The following is a 26,299-nucleotide window of genomic DNA, read 5'->3' as shown; positions in this document are numbered from 1 at the left end:
TAGCTCATAAACTGCATGGAGCAGTGAACAAAAACAAATGTTACCAAGGGACACTGATCGTAGGAAAATGCCAAAAACAAAATAATTGATTCATCCTATTTAATGGATTTTTCCTTTTTATTCTTCAAACCTTGTATCACTCTATAGGAAAGGACAAAAACATAACATGATCAATGAAAAATAAGACTTCATATTAAATCTTGTTTGTAAGGCAGCTCTAGCTTAATGCATAAAGTTTACTTGGGGCAAGTCTTTGCAATCAGCATCAAATAGTTGGATGAATTTATATTTGAACAAAGTTTTATCCCAGTTTGTTTGGTGGATTTACTGTTACAAATTTAGGGAGAATTATAATTCCACTTTTGCATGACCTCCACCTCTTTACAGTTAATAGAAAAGTCTCAATCCAATTTGATTCAGTCAAAGTGGAACCCTGCCCCTTTTTCCAGTTAGACCACCTAAACTGTTCTTCAAATATTTTACTTTAGTTCCTAATCCTCCAGACAATGCAATATTTGATATAAAAGCAGTTCTCATTATTATGGGATTTTCTGGTTAATTTCAAAATACAATCCAAACCAACAATGTTTGGCTTGGCCCCCTACTCTACTGTAAATATTTCTATGTTTTCCTGGCAAACCTCATTAATACAATAATTTTGTTTTTCTATTGTTATGAGAACTTTTGCAATGCCAAAATTCACGCTTGTCTGTTTTAGTCAGTTTTTGTCTAGCTTGTTCAAATACAACACACGTGTGCTTAAATAGCTGTTTACTGCTAAATTTTTGATTTGTCAGACACTATTAATATTATCTGTAATAGCTGGCTATTTGTTGTGTAATCCCACCAGACAATTCATTTAAAAGCAAGCAAGCAAGTGGAGAAGGTAGGAGACTTATATATAATACCATGATAAGATAACCGTACTCCATACTTTATTTCTCCACCACGTGATATGTCAATAAGCATATGATCTGTGGCTTAAGAAAAATAGTCTTTCCTTCACAATGAAGGAGGGAGGATGGACCAAAATGATAGCTGTAATAAATCTGCTACAGCATCACATTTGGAAAGCCCCAGACAGTTCAAACATCCTAAAACTTCTCAAATCACATTATGCATTGTAGACAGGCGCTGTTTGTCAGTCATTCACAAAAACATAAAGCTATCTGCGGTCACTAAACAAGCAATTTTTTACTGCAAGTTTCAGATCCTTTTTCCTTCACCTTACGCTCATCTTATTCTCCCATAGAAAAAACCTATTGAACACATGGCGGTGGGAAGTGAGGCCATTTTACCCCGAAATAAATTGAGAAAAGTGTGGAAAACCTAAGATGGTCTAATGAATAGCCTGAACCTCATCAATTTCCCTCCTACATTAAATGGGCAGTACCATTAAGGTTGGGTTACCCACATTACCAGACTCGCCTTTTTAGACCTATATATCACTGGCTATATAACAGGTGTCACCAGAGGGCACACCCTCCCTTACCAACCCCTGCCCTTAGAGGAGTAATTCACCGTATTCCTTTTTTTTCCAACTGATCTTTCTCTATTTAATTTTTGTCCTGTAGACATAAGAAAATATGTCCAGTGTAACCAAAGGGTTAGCTCTTAAATCCAATCTTTAATGGTTTTTTGTTTAATTGATGAGTATCATTTCCGTGTAAAATGGTTAACCTAACCTATAAATCAATAGCGAGATGAAGGCAAAGCCAAAATGGATTTGGATTTGTCTGTGGGTGCACAAGTGATTACAGCTGATCCAAAATGACACTATTACATAGCAGTGTCACACCCTATATTACTAAAACCACACAAGTATACCTAGTTATAAAATTTTATATCCATATTTTGTAAAGAAATACCTAATATCAAAGGAAAAAAGGCGAACCAAAAAAGGTTCATATCCATATGCTGTCAAATTGTAAATCTCCCCCCCCCCCAACCCACTCTCACTGGTCTCTCATAGGCCACCCCCTACTCACACAGGTCTCATAGGCCACCCTCTACTCACACAGGTCTCTCATAGGCCACCCCCTACTCACACAGGTCTCATAGGCCACCCTCTACTCACACAGGTCTCATAGGCCACCCCCTACTCACACAGGTCTCTCATAAGACACCCCCTACTCACACAGGTCTCATAGGCCACCCCCTACTCACACAGGTCTCTCATAGGCCACCCTCTACTCACACAGGTCTCCCATAGGCCACCCCCTACTCACACAGGTCTCATAGGCCACCCCCTACTCACACAGGTCTCTCATAAGACACCCCCTACTCACACAGGTCTCATAGGCCACCCCCTACCCACACAAGTCTCATAGGCCACCTCTACTCACACAGGTCTCATAAGACACCCCCACCCTATTCTCATAGGTCTCGAGGGGGATCTGTAATTCATCAGACAAATAACAATAACTGCATGAAGCGTATGTCTGCATTTCATAAACCAAATAATAACTTGCCCCTGAGATTTCTGAGGTCACGATGTAACAAATGGTTCCAGCTAAAGTCGTGTTATTGTGTGCATGTTGAAAAAATACCAGAAGACTTGCAATATATTATGTGCGTGGAGAGAGAAGACGGCATGAGTTAGAAGTCAATCAATGTTAGGCTGGCTGTACTCAGTGGCACTAACTGTTATGATCTGTTAAAAACATGATGAAACCAAACCGATTTCTAATTTTCTGAACAAACACTTCTGGAGTTTGATCTATTGATCTCAATTGTTTCATATAACAACATACAAAGGATGATTTTTTTTTTAATCCATAAGTGGAGTATGTTGTGTACACACTAGGTGCAGTCTGGCAATACTTTCACTGGTGCTCAAGTACAGGGTGATACAAAAATTTGTCAACACATCCATCAAGTCCTGATGAGTTTATTCAAATATCTTTAGCCATTTTTTTGCCATACTTGTTAAAGAGAAACTTATTAAATTTTTTTCATATGTATCAAAATTGTATCACAATATAGGTGGCCTATATCACAATTTCAGAAAAAAAAATTGAGCATGATTTTTGCCAGCGCAACTGTGCATCTTTCTAACACATACAGTTGTTCAATAGTCTAGTAGTAGTAGTAGTATGTCAGTAGAACTCAAATCTTCTGCATCCTCCTCATATTTTTAATAACCTTAATATATAACTTCCTAAGAACAATTCTTTTTTTTTTTTTTTTTGTTATTGGTTTTATAAAATAACATTATCAATTTCACATGTTTATGTCTGTAAAACACAATCTTTTACCAACAATGAGGAAGAGGGAGCCAGTACCAGGGTGCTTCTCTTCTCATATGGCACTTGTACATTATTTTGATTGGCATGTTCACTGCATGGAGTGAGGGTTATTTCAAATATTTATCTCTCTAGGTACTTGCAAGAACCTCGTGTGCACTGGGTTGTCTGGCACAAACATGTACTAGAAAAACTAAATCTTGGTGAAAAATGCTGGTTGAAGAAAAGAAAGTGAAAAAAAAGTGTGGGGCAAAATATAACATCTTCAGCTAAAAACTTCTGTTTCTTTATCCTGTTACAAAGTATTTATTTAATCTTAAGGTTTGAAATGGTCTTGCACTCACCACTGGCCTCAATGGACCCTGGCCAAGTAATGACTGTAGACAACTGTCAAAAAAACCTCATCAAATTGTGTCTAAGTATGTCACACTCTTCACATTTTAGCTAGAGAAGACCACCAAAATTTGGGTCTCATAACCCACTTTTTTTAACAGCACTACAAAAGTAAAAATGTCACAATGGCCGGACCAAAAATTTTGAGGTTGCAAGATGTTGAAAGTTGAAACCAGTGCCACCCCCAAAAAAACTTTACCCCCCAAAAAACTTTTCTTATGCAACAAGATGAAGCATATGTAAATATAAACCAATGTATACTAAGCATTACCTAAGTCCAAGACTAACTTGGTTATTAGAGACAAATGAACTTTTGAGGTCAGACTGTATGACCTTCAGTGAAATTATTTCAGCATTAAAAAAACATGCCAATTCTTCATAAAAGTTACTCCCACAAAAACACAATAAAGAAACCCTAAAGCTTTAAATGAAAGGCATATACACTGAAAGAACAGGTCTGGTGCCCCCAAATTAAAGGAGGGGTTTTCCCTAAAAAAAGCCTCCCCCCCCCCCTTGAATGATCTGACTTAATAAATGACAGGACCAAAATCAAATTTTAAGCCAAAGAGATTCTTTTCCAGACAAAAGGGCAATTCTTTTTACCACCTCTCTCTTCCCCCCCCCTCCCCCCCCCCCAACCACCATTTGTAGGGGCCTGAAGAAGCACAGGCCTTTTTATCAAATCATGAGCAATTAGCACAAAATGACCCTTCAAGGTCATGCCAAGCAGTTTTCAAAATCACACCTCAATATCCCCTTTCACTGGCACTGGCCCAACCAGGAAAACTTGGTGTCTTTCATAAGATCTATTTGCTTGACTAGAACTGCGTAAAGTTGAAGATACTGTTATCTGAAAAGCCTGCAGGTGTTTAAACAGTCTTTCCTACCCAGCTGGACCTGAGGACAGTAGTTCATTCTGCTGGTTTTAGTAGCCTTTTTTTTTTCACACCATTAACAGAAATAGATGGTTCATTAATTTTCCTATTTCAACTAGAGGATCAGAGAGGCGATACCGCCTCCGAATATTGTACCACCAGCTGGAGCAAGCGCATTCGTATAGACCCCCACATACACAAAATAAGGGGTGCAGCCACCAGTCTTGTGCTTGACAAGCTGTAAAAATGCAATCAACAAGAATTTTCAAAATATGCAAAAAATATATATAACTAAAAATGGTGCAATCAAAGTTAAGTTCATTGTAAGGTAGGTCAAAGGTCAATTTCAAGGTCACAGTAAATTGCCAGTATATGACTTCCTATCCAACTTCAATAGTAACTATGGACCTATCTCTGCCAGTTTTGGAGATAAAAGGGAAGCAAAATTTGCAAAGTTCAGTTCATGGTGAAAAGTAGGTCAAAGGTCAATTTCAAGGTCACAGTAAGATTGCCAGTATATGACTTCCTATTCAACTTCAATAGTAACTATGGACCTATCTCTGCCAGTTTTGGAGATAAAAGGGAAGCAAAATTTGCAAAGTTCAGTTCATGGTGAAAAGTAGGTCAAAGGTCAATTTCAAGGTCACATTTAGATTGCCAGTATATGACTTCCTATTCAACTTCAATAGTAACTATGGACCTATCTCTGCCAGTTTTGGAGATAAAAGGGAAGCAAAATTTGCAAAGTTCAGTTCATGGTGAAAAGAAGGTCAAAGGTCAATTTCAAGGTCACAGTAAAATTGCCAGTATATGACTTCCTATGCAAGTTCAATAGTAACTATGGACCTATCTCTGCCAGTTTTGGAGATAAAAGGGAAGCAAATTTTGCAAAGTTCAGTTCAAGGTGAAAAGTAGGTCAAAGGTCAATTTCAAGGTCACAGTAAAATTGCCAGTATATGACTTCCTATTCAAGTTCAATAGTAACTATGGACCTATCTCTGCCAGTTTTGGAGATAAAAGGGAAGCAAAATTTGCAAAGTTCAGTTCATGGTGATAAGTAGGTCAAAGGTCAATTTCAAGGTCACAGTAAGATTGCCAGTATATGACTTCCTATTCAACTTCAATAGTAACTATGGACCTATCTCTGCCAGTTTTGGAGATAAAAGGGAAGCAAAATTTGCAAAGTTCAGTTCATGGTGAAAAGTAGGTCAAAGGTCAATGTCAAGGTCACAGTAAGATTGCCAGTATATGACTTCCTATTCAACTTCAATAGTAACTATGGACCTATCTCTGCCAGTTTTGGAGATATAAGGGACTAAATGTTATAATTTTGGAGTTACCATAATGTGCCATAAATTTCCTACAGAAAAATTTTAATTAAAATAAAGAAAAGGTCATTTTGGTCAAAGTTCTTGAAATGGGAGGTTCTCTGAAGTTGCAGAAGTTTAAATTTGATAAAATAATGTCATTTTTGACCACAAGTTGTCTGCTTTGCCAAGCATTATGTTTTATTTTTCCGGAGTTCAAAATTTATTATCCATTACCGTACTGCACATTTTTACGGAAGCCGACTGGTGCCATATGTTGAAAAAAAAAATTATCTCGAAATTTCGAGATAGCATTTTTTTTGTTCAAATTTCAAAATACTATCTCGAAATTTCGAGATAAATTTTTTTGCTCAAATATCAAAATGCTATCTCGAAATTTCGAGATAATTTTTTTTTTGTTCAAATTTCAAAATGCTATCTCGAAATTTCGAGATAAAAATTTTTTTTGTTCAAATTTCAAAATAGTATCTCGAAATTTCGAGATAATTTTTTTTTCTACATATGGCACCAGTCGGCTTCCGTACATTTTCCTTTCACCACCAATATGTACTTTCTGATACAGCGTAACTCGAAAACCGTATGGAATACAAAAAAACCGAGACCACCTCCAGTGTTGGGCTTTACATGCTCTACAAAATGCAAAAAAGAATGGGTCTCTAGCATTAACGGTTCCCGAATTAGAGACAGTTTTCAGTTTCGGTATCTTATGGCCGCTACTCCTGTGAAAATGCACCGATTGACCCCAAATTCACGGAGATGAAAGATGACCTGAAGGGTAACACTTTCCAATAATATTATTGGTTAAGTCTGTGTGGTGTCTGAATAACAGGGCAAAAAAATTTTTTTTCGTAAAAAATTTCATTTTTTTGAAAATTTTGGCCCATTTGACCTTGAAGTAAAGGTCAAAGGTCAAATCTGAGGGTATATTTGAAATCTACACATATGACTTTTGGAAAGCCGTCTGTAGAAATTTTTCCCGTAACTCCTTCCGTAGGGTAGATAATTAGCATTTAATTTTGCCATTTTTGGACAAGGGTGCATTGCAATGAGTGCCACACCCAGACCCCAATACCGACAAAGCCCAAATTTTACGTGGAACGAGTTGAGATTATAGGTGACCTAAATCCATGAGATGGGTACGGGGGGCCTTACCGTCTAGGAGGAGAAGCGGTAACGGTAGCCGTCCGGCAGAGCCGGCGGAACGATCCGGACGAGACCGAAACCATGTGTACCGCCAGCGCTAACGCTGGTGGTACAATTATTGCATATGTGCCCTACCCAACCCTTGTTTCCAATACAGTGCCATGGCTAAGGTTGTTTACAGATTAGCTATTAATGTTTCAACAAACAACACGCTGAGCATAAATAAAGGTAACTGCGAAAATTGTAAGGAGCTGTCTTTTTTATTTGAAGTGCTGCTAAATGACTCTCATAAAACAAAGTCGCAATTTTCACTTGAACAAGCCACTGAGAAAATGTCCATCTGGCTTGCGCTCAGGAATTCTAGTTAAACAGAAGTTGTACAGACTTTGATGGAATAAATCTGTTGACTTCACTGGGACCTGGCATGTGTGATGGAAAGTCCAGATATTGTTTCAAGTTTTTTTTTCTAAAGCAGAACTGTTACAGACATAAAAATAAATGTTTTTGTTCTACTAAGCTGATTTGCAAGCTATTTCTCCCCTCCCCCCCCCCCCCCTCCTCAACCTGTTATATTTTTTTGGTAGAAGAGGTATTTTAAATCTGACTTCCACCACAAAAAAAAATAAATAAATAAATTAAAAAAAATAAAAAAACGCACTTATAAAAATGTAATTAAGCAGTTTTTGGTAGCATCACTATTAAAATATGACATTGCCATTAATTTGGTTATCAGTTCAAAAGTCTACTCCACATATCTTTAATGTACCACAGGTCCTCACTGGCCAGAGAAAGATTACCTAAATCTGTATATTTTAATATTGTGACCTTCCATCACTTCACAGTTTAACCTCTGTGCCTGAGAAAAAGTTTACTTAGTGTGGAGAGCCTTTTAATGGAAAGCAAATGAATACTAACTGAGCCATGCTCAAATATTGACCAAATCATTGGCAGCGGCTAACCATTCTTTGCCTTCACTGTTTCTTTTCTACAGTGATATCAGCATTACACTGTTTTGTGGACAAATACTATCAAGACATGTCTAAAGGAAAATGCAATATTTAGTAGGTAGATATGTGAAGTAACACTGTTCATAAATGTTACCTGACTTCAAATGAACCCCCCTCTGCCACAACCAAATCAATCAATCAATTACTGGCTACAGAGGAAAAACAATGTCATAATAATTCACTTCCCACATTTCTGTACTTCATTGGGGATGGCTGGACAAAACCCTGACCGGTGGTCAAACAGAGCTCATTTGTACTGGCCTTTGTTCCTGACCCATACCACAGTTTAATTAGCTGACAAGTTTAATAACATAATTAATCACATGCATCCATGCTTAAGAAAGGCTAATCTACAATTGGGTGTGTTTGTTCCCAATGTTTGTCAGCAAGTAGTTCCTTTTCATTGCAAGAAAAGAGGATTGAAAAATCAATCAAACGTCAAGAACAGAGAGCAACCGAGATGTGATTATACTCCAATCGAAACAATAAAGGAATCTTGTCAATTTATTTAACTTTCTGAGCCTGGGGCACTGCTGGAGTAGCACTTAAACATGCTTCCAGTATAATACATCTAAGAAAAAAAAAACAGGGAAAAAGAAACCAAACTGGCACTGAAAATGTAAGCCTTGTCAACCATGCTAACATGTGCTCATTTAGTGCACTTGTACCATAAACAGTGTTCATTTCTCTGTTTATGTTGCCCATTTTTTATTGTGCAAACTTAGTGTATCTTTTTTTCTGTGTCTTACTGAAACACAATATTCCTTTTCACCAAGCCATCACACCAAACCTGTAACTTTATCACACCCCAACAATTCTCTTTGCTGACATATCACACTTTATCTCCTGATGGCAAAATAATGCTTTTCAGATCATCAAAATTTTTTAGAAGCCAGTTCTCCTATAAATTCTTCATCATGTCAGTTTGATCACATCTCTTCCATAAGTTTTCACGAAAGAAAACTGAAAACCTGAATATTGATCTGCATTTACAAGTCATGCAATGTTGTGATTTAAATGAAATCAAAGTAGCTGGCGGATGATTCAACTCCTCGCCATGAAAACAGCTGACATGCTCCATAGGAAACCTATCATGTCACCTTTCAATTCCTAACTTTCCACTAATGTGGATGGCTTTTCAAAGAGTCCCGATGCTATGCAGCAAAGCCAATTCAACCGTGCCTTTATTCTACCTGCATCACGCATGAATAGTAACCATATTTAACATGCTCCTGAGCAGTTGGGAATCCTGAGGCAATTCCCTAAGTAAACCTCTTCAAGGACTGCCCTTCCCCCTTCTTATTCTAAAGATATGCAAGGGAGAAAAAAGCACTTGAGCAACTCCTAAACTGACTAATTTCCTGAAGATTTATTGTACCAACCCCACCTAATCTCCTTCCATTTATACACAGATATTTGATGGGCCTGATACAACAACCAGTAAATTAGGCATCTCAGCACACAGAGCTGACAAGTGCAAGTAATGACCTCCCCCCTCCCCCAATTCCCAGCGGCCCCACCCCCATTTCCCAGCGGGACAACATGGCCGCCATGACTTAGGCGCCAGTGAGCATGTACAACAAAACGGAACTGTCAGTGAGTTGATGGAATTTGCCTTTTCCTATTTTTCCCCACAGAATATTCCTCCAGGCTCAGTAAACCTGGTGACTTGTCTTCAACAAATCTGCTTCTTGACATCAGTCAAAAACAGAAGAGTTTTTTTCTTCTGTGTCTCTTTTATTTTTGCCTCAATGATCCCAGACACAAAATGAATCAGAGACGTGAATGCTGACTGGTGGACTTCAATATATCACCATTAAGGTGAGGAGTGCGAGGACGTTCCCTCGTCCTGGTGTTTTAGTTCATTCCTGACGTACATCATGTACAGGGGAACAAGGACAGTACTATCCTAAACATATCTCCACACAGATAAACTGACCCTGTAAAAACTGCTCACAGGTCATATAGGACAACAAAAAAATGACACCTATCTTATATATCTCTCAAATTTACAGCAAAAAAGGCCTGGGAACCACAAACATCTCTTCCATGGGAACTGTGATTCCAATGTCTCATCTTCCTGCTACTTTTTCTGATTTATACTGCCCCACTGCCTTCAGAACTATATTTAGTCTACATCAGGACCAAAGGCTTATATAAGAAAAAGATAAATGAAGATGTTTGTGGAGCTTTATGAACATTAGAACGTCCTGTGATACCTTAATTTTTCCATAAACACAAAATATGAGACAGAAATTTGAAATGAAGACAGCTCCATCAAGACCCTTACAATAAGAAATGATCTCAAGATTTTGAAAGCTAGTACATTGTAAGACGACTAAATTTCCCGTATAATTTTCAACTTTCTATTCCGTCTAAAAAATTATTTCATGGCCATTCCATGGCATTTTTTTCTCTAGTGTAACATCTTTTATTTATTTTTTTTTCCTCAATAAAACACTGACATCTGTATTACACCCAGTTAACTCCCAGAGAGATAGTTAACACAAGGAGCAGCTTCTTTAATTCCAACTCTTTTATTTGGTGCATAGGAACAGATGTCAAAGTTGTGAAGACTGAGAGAATGCTATGATTGGGACACTGATGTCAACTGGTCTTCATATTCACCTTTATATAACTAATCACAAAACAGTGAAATGACTCAGATCAGATCCAGAACATGATACCTGGACATAAATGAAATTTGGGGACACAATTATTTGAAAGAGAACTGTTCCAGACTTCACTTCAAAATGCTTTAAAATTATCCAAAGTAATTCATCAAATCTTTACTTGATTTTACACCACAACATATACCCCGTTCACACTACGCTCAGTTATCCGGATAAGTTGCGAATTAGGTCACAATTCGAATAAATGCAGTAGTGTGAACGCAAGAGGATTTTGAAAATGCGCATTTTCAAAATCCTGCAAGCGAGGTGGATTTCTAAGCGCGATCCAGATAACTTACCGGAATCGACACCTGTAGGCTGTACAGAACTTACTGCGCATGTGTGCAGATAAGTGCGGGTATCTATGAACGCTGGTTTATTACTTTAGCGATTGCACCAAACGTATTTGGAGGTCACCACTCACTACAACATGAGGAAACAAACTTATTTTGCCACCTTATACTTCTCAAGAATGCTGGAATGTCTTTTGAGTTGCATTTGTCGTCACAAATTTTTGTTGATATTTTAAGATTTCCTGTGCGGCGCATGCGCGAGTGTTCAAAACAGGAAGTTAAACCTGAAATTTTCAACGTGGGATTCGGATTCGCTCAGCGTGTGTGAACGCAATACCGAATTGAATTCCTCACGAAAAATTCGGATTATAGAAATGTGCATTTTTGCAACTGTAGTGTGAATGGGGTATTAGGCTTTTGTGCATAAATCTGTATTAAGTAGATTTAAGTCTCTGTGGCACCTATTACAAAAGTCCAAAAAAGAGAAATACAGGATTATGTTGTAAAATCCTTACTTTTTCCAATGTTTACATTTCAACTAAATTGTATAAACATAAGTGCCTTTTCAGATTTTTTTTTTAATTAAAAGAGAATGTTTCAATTTGCACTAATTTCTTAATCCTCTAAGATTCCTTGCAAAATTGTGGCCTTTATCTGCTAAATTTATGGCTTCAAATTGTGTTGTTTAACTTCCATATGCTGAGGAAAAGGAGCAAATTTTACACACTGCTGATAGGCTATCAGAAAACTAGCAGACTATACCAATACAATGAAACTTTGGATTGGTTCAAAGATAGAAACCAAAATGGTCCAAATCAGAAGGCAGAAGTTTCCGCCAATGGTACCAGCACAGTACAGTCACAGTGATTAAAAAAAAAAACCCTGGTGCATGTTGTAGCATGCCTCATCCCTTCCCTAGTGGACTCTCACCACTTACAAACCTGACAAAAGCCTTATATTTACAGAATGTCTATCATATAATGCTTCCCTCCTTAACTTATAATTTAAGCAAAAGAATTAGCCCAAGATCAGTAAAATTGACCAACGGTTCATTGTTAAGTTACCCAACTCCATTTTGAGTAAATTTCCAATGAATAACAATCAATTCTATAGTTGTAAACTAGGCAAAATATGGCTTTACAGTTTATTATAGTAGGCCTTAAGTGTAAGCTGTTATGGCAAGTTCAGTCACAGCTTTCAGAGCCAAGACCTTTAAGTTTATCAAAGCATGTGCCGTTTGTCCAAAATTCAGTATGCTATTGTACCCTCTATCGAACATCAATCATGGCATAATAGCTGGAATGGATTCAGTGATACAAAAGCTTTAGCTTTCAATAGGTAGAACCAGGGAAAAGAACTGGCGTGAAAACTGCCCGCCTGAATAGTTATAAGGTAGCGTGGCTTGTTTTCAAGCTTAAAAACACTCTTCTCTAGTGGGAGTTGCTGAGGCATAAAAAAACCTCCACAATGTGCCGCCCGCCCGTGTGGACTGTTCTCATCTTCAGGTCAAACCATAACCCTGTCCCCTAGGGAACACACCCAGCCAAACGACAGACATCTTGAACTTTTAAAACCATTTTCAATCTATGTGTAAGTGAACAACTGTAGTAAAGGGGAACTTTGGGAAAAACAGACTTGGACTCGCTACAACCCAAAAAAATCAATAATTATGATATATGCTTTTAAAAATAAAAGACAGATCCAATTCATGATAGCAACGGGTCTCAAGCATTTAAAATGAACTGCACTGTGCCCAGTGAAGTGTTCAGAATACATCTATATTAGATCTCTAAAAGTCATCATTTTGAAACAAACCCCATTTAAAAGACCAAGCTCACTAAATTTACACCTAAGCCCTTTTTCTGTCCTTTAAAGGTATTTATGGAAGCACTCTTGGAAAGTTATTTCTGCGTTTTCCAACCTCTGAAACCACATAAAGGTCTCTGGTTTCCTGTTTTTGTGACCTAGGCCAGCGTAGACCACGTCACAGACCTATTGAATATTTCACATCAATTGCCTCTGTTGACTCAGGAGTTGATACTGAGTGAAATAATATCATCAGTTCCTAACGACCCATGCACATTAAGGTTGCTATTGGACATCTTGGTTTGATGGAAAATAAATGCCTTTGCTCACAGTCTTGCTCGATTCCAAGATTTCAGAGCAATCAGCCATCTCCTGTACAAGATTCACTAAGCATATATATAAAAATATACAATGAAGACCTCGCTTCTTTTCCTATAATTAATATTTCATCATCAAGATAAAAAAAAACAACCTCAAAAGCTGATAGAATGGAAACTTAGAGAATGCCTTATTTTATTTCATGAGAGTATTTTTATTGTGATGACGTACTGTAATATTGTCAGATTCCTGTCAAGTGTGAGACAAGCTCATTGTACCTTAGAAATATAACCAGATAGATATGGTATGCATGCCACAAAGAGAAAAAATAAAATAAACTTGCACTAAGTATGTTCAAACACATTCCATGACATTACTTTAAATGGAGTTGCCTAGTTCAGTTGTTTGAGTTTAGTGAAGGTATGAAATACTGCTGAATTTAGAATGAAAATGTCAAGATTAAAAATACTACTTGGCAATTTTGTTATAAATATATGACTTCACATTATTAGAATCCACCCAAAATATAACATTTACATTTTTTTTGTTTATCTTAGGTAACAATCATTTATCAACTTTAATAATTTTCCAGTTATTTTCTGGATTTTTTCTTTTCATTTTAGGTAACCATTTTATTTTTTTGTATGGTGTATGGCCACTTATTTTATTTCACAAATAGTCTTTAACAAAAAAAAAAAAGTGCAGAAAAGACAAACAATTCATTACCAAGACAAAATGGCTGAAGAGGGACAAGAGCATGCACACACACACTGTCTCACCTTGTTTAATTGGCCTTGAGTACCCCGTGGCCCCACTACCATAGCCCCCACTGCCAGAGTGTGAGGAGTGGGGGAGGGGTCTGGGCTGGGCAGGGACAGCAAACACAGGCTTTTGTTGTCCCCCGCTATGCCCTAAATCAGCCTGAGAGGACGGAGAAGCTGTTTGGGATTTGCTGACCACGGGGGTACCAGCAATGGCGGGCAGCTTGGTGTCATGGCTGCCATTGGCTTGCTGCGGGACGGGAGTAGCACGCGTAGAAGAGGGCAGAGGAGTTCCAGCCTGGATTCGCAAAGTAGGGATATCCATCTGGCCACCTACCATCCCCTTCGAGGTCGGGGTCGGCTGGTTACGACTGCTGCGACCATTCATGGTCCTGTAACAAAAAACAAAACGAAAAATTGATTTATCTGAATGCATACATGTAAAACTGGAATCAATAGCTCAGCTTTTTTAAATCAATTTTGGCATTATATCCAGTAAAAATGCTGCAATCAGAGTGAAAAAGTCTAACACAATGAATTCTAAAAATGCTGACACTATGATTTCTTATTTTAGTTCAATCCTGGAATAACCATTAATGTGTATAAAAGATACAATGGTCCTTCCATATATCACAAACAATTACATATCACCCACTACTGTAAAGAAGCAACTGAAAAATAATGAAAATAAGACACAAATATCATACGTAAACATCACATGACAGACATCTGAAAAAATGACGGTGGTCTTCATTCTGACATATCTATGATCTTCTTGGTTTTCTCAATGTTGGCAGTGTAAAATCATCCTAACTTTTATCAGGAAGCAAAAACAAATCCCAAGATTGTTAAAAAAATCTTTGCGACTGTCTATTGTTCTAAACAATTCATTCGCTTTTATATAGATGAGTAATAGTGCAATGGAAGTCGCTCAAGCTACATGACTTATGCAGACAAATCAGCGCAACTGGGTATTCGCCAGTGGAGGGACACGGTCTTCTGTCTGGCACAAGTGTTCTCTTCTCAGAGTTTTCAGAAACACCTGACAATGTGCCCTCCTGCCCTCTGGCCAGACCCGCCTGTTGCTCCCTGTCAGTTAGCAGACAGCTGTCACGTTTCCCCTCCTTGTAATGTGAAGTAATGGGCTAAAGAACAGACACCTGAGGAACGTGACTACTGTTCAGGAGTCTTATACTGTGATTTATTTATATAGGAAGTCTTTCAATCTGGTCATCCCACAGAGTATAAAATATAAATTAAGAAGAGTTCTTACTTGACATTATTTTACATGTTTGGTTTATCACAAATATGATTGAATATCTACTTCACAAAAACAAAGTAAATACCTATATATGTAAATATTATCTATAGAATACACTTGAGAGTCAGCGAGCAACAACAACAAAAATAATCCTCCCAACATGAACTGCTATTTCCTTACATCACCAGGGTGTAGTGCAGCAACTGAGACCAAGATAATTACTAAAATTTTCCTTTATAAATACTCAGACTTATTGAGAGACAGGAAAAAAACATATATATAAACAGATTAGCCAACAAAAGGTTTCCATTGCTGCTGTGACAAGATTACAAGTGACAAGGGAGATTCCAGACACATGATTAGACCCATTGTGCAGATTCCTAAAGCTGTGACGAATCTATTGTATGCTCTGTTGTATGTGCGCCATGGTTTTGTATCCTGTCCCTGTTCCAAGCTGTCACTAATGTCACCTGGGCACCTGTCACCCTAGTCCTAGGCAAACCATGTGTCCAGAGACGTTGGCTCTATACTTATCTGACCGATGGCGATACACACGCGAATACATTCAGAACCAACAGTTTACATGTTTCAACCTTTAAATGTTTTTTTCTTTTTGGTAAGTAAGATATGTTGGAATGAATTTCCACAGATCCAAAAAAAAAAATGAAAGTTTTACAAATTCAGATCCACTCCTCATCTTTGAACATCCTTGCCAAGATGGTAAACTGGTTAGAATATCATTAAATCCCAGATAGTTTTTTCGTGGAACTGAAACAGATCAGACGTTCCTGATGGAAAACCGATCCCCTCACTGGTCTGATTGGTAAAATACAATTACATCCTCTTGTTTAACAAGTAAGGCAACACTTCCTGCATTTGACAACTCAACAGTGGGTCAGTAAGCAAAAAAATCTACCTGAATTTCCCATAAAGAGCCATGCAAGCTCCTGCTCCAGCCCTTGGCTCACCCGCTGCCCGTCATCACAGCTCGCGGACAAAATCAAACAGCGAAAGCAAGTCCAATAAAACACCTCAACTCTCAAATAATCTATAGATCAGTTCAATGAATAGAGTTATAATGAGAAAAAGTTGACTTGAATAATTTATAAGCTAATAAAACATGCCCGCTGATAACAGTGTACCTGAGCTCCCATCGACTGAATGGCGACAAACCAAAATTGCTGAAAAATTAATAGCAATTTCGGAAATAATCTACTGTTACGTGAGCTTATCAAAATGTAACTTTGGCACGAATGAAAAACAACTTTCTTCTGAGTTAACTGAGATCCAATTTGGCTACACAATAGAACAACAAGGCCAGACTTCATTTATATTAATGACTTCATTAATTCCCACTCTGAAACAATTATATTTTTGAACAAGCTGATGAAAAGGTTCAGACGTTGTTTTTTAATATATGAAAAAAGGCAGAGTGAAAAGAAGGTTGCCATTCTCTTTTCGTCAAAACTGTCATATCTTAAAAAATATACATAAACAAAGGTAACACTATTTACTACAAGTTGTCAAGTTTAAAAAAATGAGTACAAGAAGCAAAACTATGTTTTTTCTCATCTTTCTTTCTTTTCTTTTTTTTTTTTTTTTGGGGGGGGGGAGGACACATATGCAAGACTTTACCAGCTGTAAAAAAATACTTTTGGTTTGGTGATGATTGATATCAATTACTTGTTTCACATTTACTTTTTTGTTTTCCCAACAAGTTCAACTGGTTATAGACAAATAATTTGTTTCCGGCTGTAAGTTAAAGTATGCCCATTTTCAACACTTCCTCAAATATTTGTGACTTAATACTGTACCTAGGTATGCTGTTATTTATGAATTAAAATCACTGGACAAGTATTTAAATGAAAGCAAATTCTTTCACTGGAGAATAATCACACTTTGTAATGCCAATTCCACACCAATTTAACTTTGATTAACCCTGTGAACACATTTCTGGACATGGGTCACCTCACGTATCACTGACACTGGGCCCAAATGAATACGACAGGATGCCTTGGGGTTCACAACCTACTGGTACTGCACCATGCCCTACCAGAAAGATGCCTAGTTTATCTTGTATCTGATGATTGTAATGAACATCTTGTAATACAAAACACACCAAATACCTGTATCCTGTGAATACACCTAGATCATATTATAGGAACACCCCCCCCTCCTTGATGTACAAACATACGCCGTACCCCTATCTAAGCACCTGTGGTCCTATGGATACATCTATCATAATATAGGCAGACCCCCCCCCCCCCTCCTCTACCTGACATATAGGTACCCCTGTCCTAGCACCTGTTCCATTCACTGAGGCTTGGGAGGCAGGCAGGATCAGCCCCACAAGTTTCTTCATTATGCCCTCTCATAACCCGCTGATACTTTTGAATGCAAATTATCTCAGAACTTGCACAGAGCTATGTTGGGACATCGGGCAACAAAAACTGCCAAATTGCAAACACAGGTGTGAATGACAGTACAATATTTTCACAGTTTTAGAACAATTGTTTACAGTTTCCCTTTCCTTAATGTTCTTTTTTTCTCTCTCTTAAATTTATTTTACTGGGATTTATATTTTGAAAATAGTTTCTTTCAAAATAAAAAGTCCAACAAGACTGCGAAAAGCAAGCATTCCTTTTAGGTGTTATTCTGATGAGATCTAATTTTCGTGATGAGGTGACACGAATACTGGACACAAGAGAAATTACATTTTAAAAAATATTTTTAGTTTATAATGTAAAAATAAAAAGTTCTATACATGACAAAAAAAAAAAAAACTTCCTCCAATTCTTAGTCAAAAGTTTTTTACTATGTCAAACAGTGTCAGGATAGGCCCCATGGTGGAACATAGGTCTTTATTGAAAGGTATGAAAGATTAAAGATTTTCATTTTGTTGGTCATTTTCCACTAAATACTACCTTGTTGAGAGAAAACCAACGGCACCCTGGGGTTCTAGTAAATCAACTGTCCTTTTGACCTCACGTTTTTTCCCCAAAACTCTGGGTCCTCCAAAGGATTAAGGAGTTGATCAAGCATTTACGACTGCTAATGAAAAATCAAACCAATCCATAAATCTAAAAAGAGGGTGGTTTAATTATATGCTTTCCAATCCATATATTCACATGTTATATGGATTACAAATTGAAGAGCATGATGTTACTGGTTATTGTTGTCACCTTCTTTGTTTTTTTCGATTCGACCAGTGTGACTTCACAAGATCTACCTGTCTTTTATGTCAATTGATCTGATCTTAACTTTAAAGGTGAACAATATTCCTGCATCCAGTTTGTTTGATTCTGTATAAGGAGAAGCTCAGTTCTAACTGTTAACTTTTGACAAAGCAGACCAAGAGAAGTCGTACCCTTGTAAAATTATAATTCCATTCGCAACATGTATGTTATTGAAGAAGTACTTCTGGCTTAATAAATCATTTGTGAAAAAAAAATGTTTTAAATGTCATCTGTTTAGTTTCAGCCTTTAAAATGTTAGTTAATTTAATGTCAACCAAAATTCATTTAATTTCTTCTTTTTTTTTTTCTTTTTAATAATTTTCAGGCCACAGTAACAGCACTGCACACTGCATCAACTGGTGATATATGAAAAACATTAATTCTCAAATAAATTCTCTGACTCAGTTTTAGGGATAAAAAGCATCTAAAATATTCAATGCAACAAAAAAGGTTAATAAAAATTCCATAGGTTTATAAGTAGCAGCTTTACTGCCAGCTGCCTAGACATCCTTCATCATAAGAAAAAAAAAGTTTTGAAAAGTTATGACTTAAACATACAGCTGTAGCACTTGGCAAATCAAAAGGAGTGAGCCCACTTGTTTCAAACCAACAATTGTTTTCATATTCCGGGTGAAGCAGTTTTAAAATTGGGTACTAGGATGTGTACTTAAAAACTTGTTCGGCTGCAATCCTGGCTGAACTTTGTTATCAAATGACGCAGGATCACTTAGCTACCAAACTAACAGAATAAGGTCACAGAAACACCAAAATACTTCTGAGGAAGGAAAAGGTCCTATTCTACTATCAAATACTTAAGCAAAGATAAATACACACCATTTGAGTTAAAACGTAACCAAACTCTTTATCATCTCATCTTCAGAATGTTATTCACTGCTCAAGTTTCTGGCCTATACCAGCATAACATCTACCTGGTTCATATAGGAACATAAAAAGGACAACCAAACGCAAACTTTCTTTTTTTTCTAAATTGCTTTCTCCAAAAGAAGCTAGCATTCAAATCAATCACTGGGTCATCGATGGTTCCTTCTATGACTATTTATCTGATGTCTGCACAACATCATTTGCATAGATCAAAGGTTATCTCTCTACACCACACAGGTACGGGACACTTCTACACCACGATACTGAAATATTGACACTGAGATGTCCGAGTCAATGACACATGACAAGAGGCAACTGAGAGCATTTCCAATGCGTCATAAGAATTACAACACACACAGAAAGGAGATCCAGTCTATGTCAACAAAATCAGCTTTATTCCGCACTGAAATCACATGCAATTAAGCTGTTCTGCATACCGTGTCCTAGAAGCAGAACGAAGGCCAAAGATTCAACCGCGGAGATTAACTGCAGGATTAAGGTTTTCACACAGCATAAACGGGCTTTCATTGCCTCTGTTTGTCCACTGGATGCCCCTGTTATTATCTATCCACCTTCCAATTCATATCTGTGTATGCCGGTGGCTGTGTGGCAGGCAGGCATTGTATTCTGTGTATACCAATTCTACCAAAATCAAAAACAGTGTTATCCTGCACAATAAAAATCAAATCAAATCAAATCAATCATTTTGAAAACCAATATTGATACACAAAGAGGCCTCTGTATCCAAAACAATATGAAACAAGAAGTCCCTTTATCTTCCCGGCCATTCTACTCTGAGCAAGCAATGGAGGGAGGAATGTGCCAATCAAACATGATTTGGGGTAGGGCAAAGGGGGACCAGTTTCTAATCAAGCCTGTAGCCTAAGGATTGTATCCCCCTATGCTTGGGCTCAGCTTAAGAGATAGGGCATCAGGGATCAAGTGGCAGAGTCTTTCAATAGAAACACTCATGTCTCTATCCACAGCGGTATCTTACTCCTGAAGCGGCAACAAGCCGCCACCACTACTAACCCAGACCCAAAGTGAATCAATCTCCAAAACAGGGGACCTGCAACAAATTGAGACCCATCAATAAATCAATTCTTATTCATAGACCATTAAGTGCTTCTTTCCACTATTGACATGTCCCTGTTCATAGTCCATAAAATCAAATGTGCATTCCTGCATCCACTTCCACCGGCAGAGAAAGCATGAATCTGCTTATCAGGCCCACAGATTTGTGCACACAAAACCCATTTATCTGACAGCTTTAGAACCAATCAACTAGCATCAGTAGCAGCAGGCAAATGACACCAATATCTATACATCTTAACCAAGACTGGCACAATTTTAAAAATATTTCTACAAAGAAACTGTAAGTGCCTAAAAAACATTACTCCGTGATGGGTTACCTGGAAGTTGAGTGCTCATTGTGGTCCCTTATTTTATGTGAAACAGGTGGGAGGAGGTGATTTTCCCACTCAAAACTTCCATAAAATAAACAATTTCTAATATTTCCCCCCTTTTTTTCCTAGCACAAATGTCCTCTTCTATAACAATTTGTCTTTACTTTGTGACATAAAGTAGCAACCCTAAAATTTCATTTTCAAGCACTACTCCATGACAACTTAGGATCCTACTAGTGACCACAATGCACTTCAGGTTTGGCAAATATTTGCACAAAAGGTATTTTCATGAATTTAAATGAAGATTATTTAAGCTACAAGGGGTCAGTTACTGGCACAAAATACAAGAAACATATTTTGATTGTGCTCTCAATCCTTTCCCCCTAATTCTGTATGTCACTTTTACCTTATTCGTTCAAAAATAATGCACCTAAACACATTCTTATCTCATATTTTCAATATACAATATACGGTGCCTTGCCATTATGAGCTTTCTCGTCTGATCTATAACTTCAATTTTTCAAAAAACATTTTTAGGTTGGAATATTTTGTTCATGCAAAAAAATGAGCCATCTTGTATGATCTCAAACTTAATTTTTTTAAACAATCTTTGAAGTTTGAACTTCTAAGTCATGTAAGAGCAATCAATAAAAAAATCAAATCTTGAAAAAATTTTCCTATATACTTTTGACTTAAAATACATGATTGGAAATTTTGTAATATCCCATGGCCATGCTTGAAGCATTTTTAATTCCATAAAAAATAAGTTAAATTTTTAATAACAAAAGGACAATTTGCAAAAATTAAATTTTACAAATGTAACAACTGATAGAAATGCTGCAATACAATTTAAACACATGGATGGCAATTTGATCCTAATAGTTAAAGTCAGAGTACTTAATAAACAAAAATAAAACCAGTGAAACAAATAAGCCAAAAAAATATTTTTAAAAATATCTGATTACTTTGAATTGGTATTATATTTCAAACAAAACCGTGCACTGGAACTTACAAATGATGGAAACTGCTTATGTTTAAGGCATTTTGGACTTTCACTAATAGGTTTTAGCTGTCATATCAGACTTAAGTGTTACTTTAAAACTCCATCCTTTTCTGCAATAACAGCATTATTAATTTGTTTGTGTAATTTTCTGGCAGGCACTGGAAATTAACTTTTTCTACTTATCTAATACTATATCTAAGGGAAAATCATTTTCTTTGACATAGTTAACTAGTAGGTAGACGATAATGGAGATGAGACTTGAACGGGCACAATTTCCTCTTATATCCAAAATACTACGTGTAGTAAGATGATTAGTCATACTTGATATCTTCTTTAAATTTAAATACAAGAGCTGGTTATCCTATTTCATCATCAAAGGATGTCATAAATTTACATTTAATCTATTTTTTTTTTTCCAATCAGACATGAAGATATCATTGAACATGTTTTCTAAGTTTAATTCTAGGCCTTTTTTTTTTGGGGGGGGGGGGCTGTAAACAATTATATGCAGAACTATGTTACTTTTAAACCAGCAAAGCTGAATTTTTTAGGGAAAAATTTTAACAGATGACCACAACCACAGTCTGTATGGGTAAATGAGCTACTAGATATACCCAGTTCCCAGAGCAGGGACTGCATAGTTCAAATGCCTTGTCTCGAATTGGTCTCAACTCGGGATGGTAACGTACACATTCCGACAGTACGTAGATTCCATAAGACACAATATACCAGATCCAAACATTTACATCTTTGCCTCAAAGTTCATGATAAATTTTCCTTTCTTTTTAAATAAACAAAGAAGAGGCGTTTTCTCCCCTTTTCCTCAGAATGGGAGCAGGGTAAATCTAGTACGCGAGTTCTGCCCCTAGCCTCTCTAGGTAAGCCGAGGACACGGGTAATACTAGCTCGGGAACAGCAGGTACAGTCTGTGCTGGTATTTCTAAGCAAAGGAAGGTTCCGTGGTTTCCCCTTCAACATGTTTGTGCAGGACATGCACGAAGACAAAGGCGACAACACACTCCATTCACCCCCATATTGTAAAATTAGTTATGTCATAACCTCTAAAACTGATATCGACAGATGCTGATAGTGGCTATAACGACATCGCAATGACGCAAAGTTTACAAACTTCCGAAGTTAATGACTTCCTTCAACATTTCTCCAAAGTTTACAAGGCTTACAACAAAAATTTCATACCTACCGAAATATTTGGTATCAGCCCAGCTGAAGTCGTCTCATATTAAGTTTCTTTGAAAACTGTCAACCCTAAAAATTCTCAGATTAAGAGAAGAATCCGCTGTTTCATGCGCCTACTTCGGTCATGTGTACAAATGGCGCACCTGCTGGGGGTAGCCAAATATGGTACAAGATGGCGCCGTTGTCAAGAGCAACGTTTTCAAGATCACCAATAGGAAATTGGGCGCCTTTTTCGTGATAGCATTCTAAGTTATCACGAGTTAACTTTAGATAAATAGGCCTACCATTTTGTTGAATAAGAAAAAAGGAAAATAATCTGGATTGACAAACGAGTGATCTCAAGATTTCCTGCATGTTTCATCATACCGGCGGTAACATGTATAAATAACCTTGATAAGGATAAGGATAGCTTAATTAATATTTGATACCCGAACTCCTCCACATGCAGACAGAAATTGAAGCAAAAAATAAATAAATAAATAAATAAATAAATAAATAAATAAATAAATTTGACATGAAAACAACAAAGTGGACTGAAACACAACATCGAGGTACATGTATAATATTAACACATTTATCTCGTCGTGAATTTTGCGAAATAAAGTGTTGAGCATTGCGACAGTAGGTACATGTAGCCTACTAGTACATAAATGTATGTCATGTAGGCCTATCTATCTGGATGCATTCGGGTGAATTTCTTTTCATGCACATCTACAGCTCTGCACATAAACATCTAACAGTTTGGCTCTGTAATACTGAATCGATCTGTACTAGTCTTCCCATCCGTGTTGATAAAATCAGAACATCTAAGAAAGGTGCTTGATCTTTTAATTGTAAACATCACAGCTTAAGGCATGACAGAGTGCGCGTGTGTTTACGTGCAAATGCGACAAAGGTGCAGGGCATATGTAGGCCTACAGTCTCGTACCCAGAGGTTGATAAGTGACTAGACAAAATTTTCAGGAACGAGTCCCCAGGCCACATAGGGTCAGCCAAAATAACACTGTTTACAGCTGTTTCAAAGGGGGGGGGGGTCTCTTTCTCAAAAAGTTAGTTGATTCAACTAGAGAATTGACCAGTAGACCAAATTTTGCTTCAAAGAAGACCCTTTCCAGCCAAAAGAGCTATTTTTTCACCTCACCCCCTGCCTACGGAACTACAGATAAAAGACTCCGAGAGAGATTTCAGCCAATGAAGCACCTGTCTCCCCGAGCCAATTCAAGGCATGGTTTGGACTCATTGTTGTGATATGCAATTTGTGACTGAAAGAGGGGGGTATTTTACTTAACCTGATGTCTTTTTCGTCCACCAGACTAATAAATGTGATGTAAAAATAATTAAACACAATGACAAAAATGAGGGGAGGGGTGTGTTCAGGTAGCTCTTGTTCGCCAGCATATCCTGATTGTGCTAGATGTGATAACACATTGTGGCATACTTACTGCATTGGTGGATGTGGTGTGATTGGTGGCTCAGTTTCTTCTCTTAGAAATTCAAGAGCGAGTGACATTGACACAAGCCTTCTTTGTGACTGAAAAGTAAACTGCGTGTCACGAAACTGCTCTTTAAATGCACATGGGAAATATTGTTCATTATCATTGGCAAGGAGGGGGATTTCACAAAACTTTATTTTATTTAAACAAAGAAAGATAAAGAAATGCTTTGAAATCATGCAATACTGTGGAACTTTATGTATCAAAATCCGAATTTTCCTGAAAGTTAGCAGTTATCTTCTTATCGCCAAGGTATATCCTTTCAAAGCCCGGTGAGAAAATTACGATATTTCAACCCGTTTTCGAGTTTTAAATTTCTCATTTTTACTTTTACACAGACTCTCTATTTTGGGGGGCTGGACTAGGTTAATTGAATACTGAATGTTCACCACTCTCGTATACATTCAACTATAAGACGGCAAATAAAGGTGAACTTGATCGTATTCGGAGGTCAGACGAGAAAACCTTAGTTCAGGCTTATTTTTCATGCTTTTTCATTATGCCAACCTTTATCAGACCACATAAAAAAACATTTTTTTTCTCCTACTTTACCCTCTACCAGGGCGACAGATTGATTTTTCACAGATATTCACAGATATGTCTCCAGATAAATAGACAGTCATTTTTGTCTGGGTTTTCTTTTTTTTTTTCCCTATATAATCTGCCACCCTGGTAGGGGTAATCCTACTTCACGTTATACGGCATACTGTACGCGTTTGAAAATTTTCCAACACCCTTTGTCTACATATCTTACAAAGTTATTTATCTTTTCCAATCCAGACCTTAAAAACTATTCCAAAAAAACTAAAAAAAAAAAAAAAAAAAAAAAAAAAAAAAAAAAAAAAAAAAAACTCAAATAAAAGTACCCTACTTCGTCAGTTCCTTCTGAAATGTTATAAAATACATGAATAATGGAATAACACATCGAACCCACGTGCATGGACGGATCGAGCTATGTTTCGTGAGTAGAAAAAAATAGCTTTTTCCTCGATCACAAGGAAAAATTCAACTTGGCGGGTATAACCCGTATAGTCGTGAACTAGATGTGTTGAGGGTTGACTATTCCATTAAACTTTGTACAAAAGGTAGTGGTCAATTTATGCAAACGACAAATAACTAATTACTGCATGGGGCACGTTTCTGTTAAAATATAACGTTGCCAGGAAAACAATCAGAATAAATAAAGACCTAAACCACTATTTCTTTCAGGTTTTGGCAGTACCTTTAGCTACCTATGTGTCGTCTTGCTACAATATTTTCCACAAATTCAGTTGACCTGTACAACTGTACTTACTTTGGGGTATCCACATCTGGCAGGATTGCGCCAATTGCTGAATGGATCTTCCCGCGACGGCTCCATAGTCTTGGTTCCTCGAGGCGAAATGATGCATCAGGAAAAGTTTTAATGAAGAAGTACAAGCGAATTTTCTATTTTCGTCAATTCTGACTTAGTTACTATGCCTACATCCAATTAAGGGCCACATGCAATTAGTTAAGAGCGTGCACAGGTTTGAATATTCGCAAGTAGTTTCCTGAAACTCTGACAAATGTGTAAATCTTCTGCATCATATCCTATTTCCTATAACATAATGATTGTCATCCTCTATTCCATTTTTCACCGCCTATTTCATATAAACACAGACAAAGGAGTCAAAAAACTTCGTAAAATTAAAACCATACATTTTGCGTTCCATACTGTCTTTTTGCCATGTCTTTCAACGGCATGTGATGATACATATGTAACTCAGTTATCATCTTATTTAATGGATGCAGACGGTAACTCCAGTGTCTTTTCATTATCTAACTCTGTTCAAGCCAGCAAATTATAGTACAAAGTAAAGGTTCAAAACTACACAAAACGTTGGCAGGTCTCATGAAGGTTAAAATTATAAATATTAAATATTATTATTGTTAAATATTAAAATTTTCCTACAACTCAAAACTGCAAGCTTTGCCGAGAACTTTTGGCCATTACCAATA

General features: G+C 37.1%; 1 protein-coding gene across 5 annotated transcripts in view; it reads right to left on the bottom strand.

The window, feature by feature from the left end:
• Positions 1–23,006, bottom strand: part of LOC106174882 (zinc finger protein GLIS3) — a 46,711-nt gene extending 23,705 nt beyond the window's left edge. For 2 of the 5 annotated variants that reach the window (XM_086998769.1, XM_086998771.1), the window contains exons 1-2: positions 14,549–15,084; positions 13,860–14,233 (exon numbers count right to left, since the gene is read on the bottom strand). In XM_086998769.1, the coding sequence (XP_086854895.1) occupies positions 13,860–14,233; positions 14,549–14,595 (421 nt within the window). In that variant the 5' untranslated portion in view covers positions 14,596–15,084. Of the gene's footprint in view, positions 1–13,859; positions 14,234–14,548; positions 15,085–16,018; positions 16,501–22,830 lie in introns of those variants that run through there. The other 3 variants (XM_013556636.2, XM_013556634.2, XM_086998770.1) reach the window with 3 other exon arrangements.
• Between the last annotated feature and the right edge of the window lie 3,293 nt (positions 23,007–26,299).

This window comes from Lingula anatina, chromosome 1 (assembly GCF_051362555.1).
Source record: "Lingula anatina isolate TDL-2025a chromosome 1, LinAna3.0, whole genome shotgun sequence".
Taxonomy (NCBI): domain Eukaryota; kingdom Metazoa; phylum Brachiopoda; class Lingulata; order Lingulida; family Lingulidae; genus Lingula; species Lingula anatina.
This window is presented reverse-complemented; position numbering and strand designations above follow the sequence as displayed.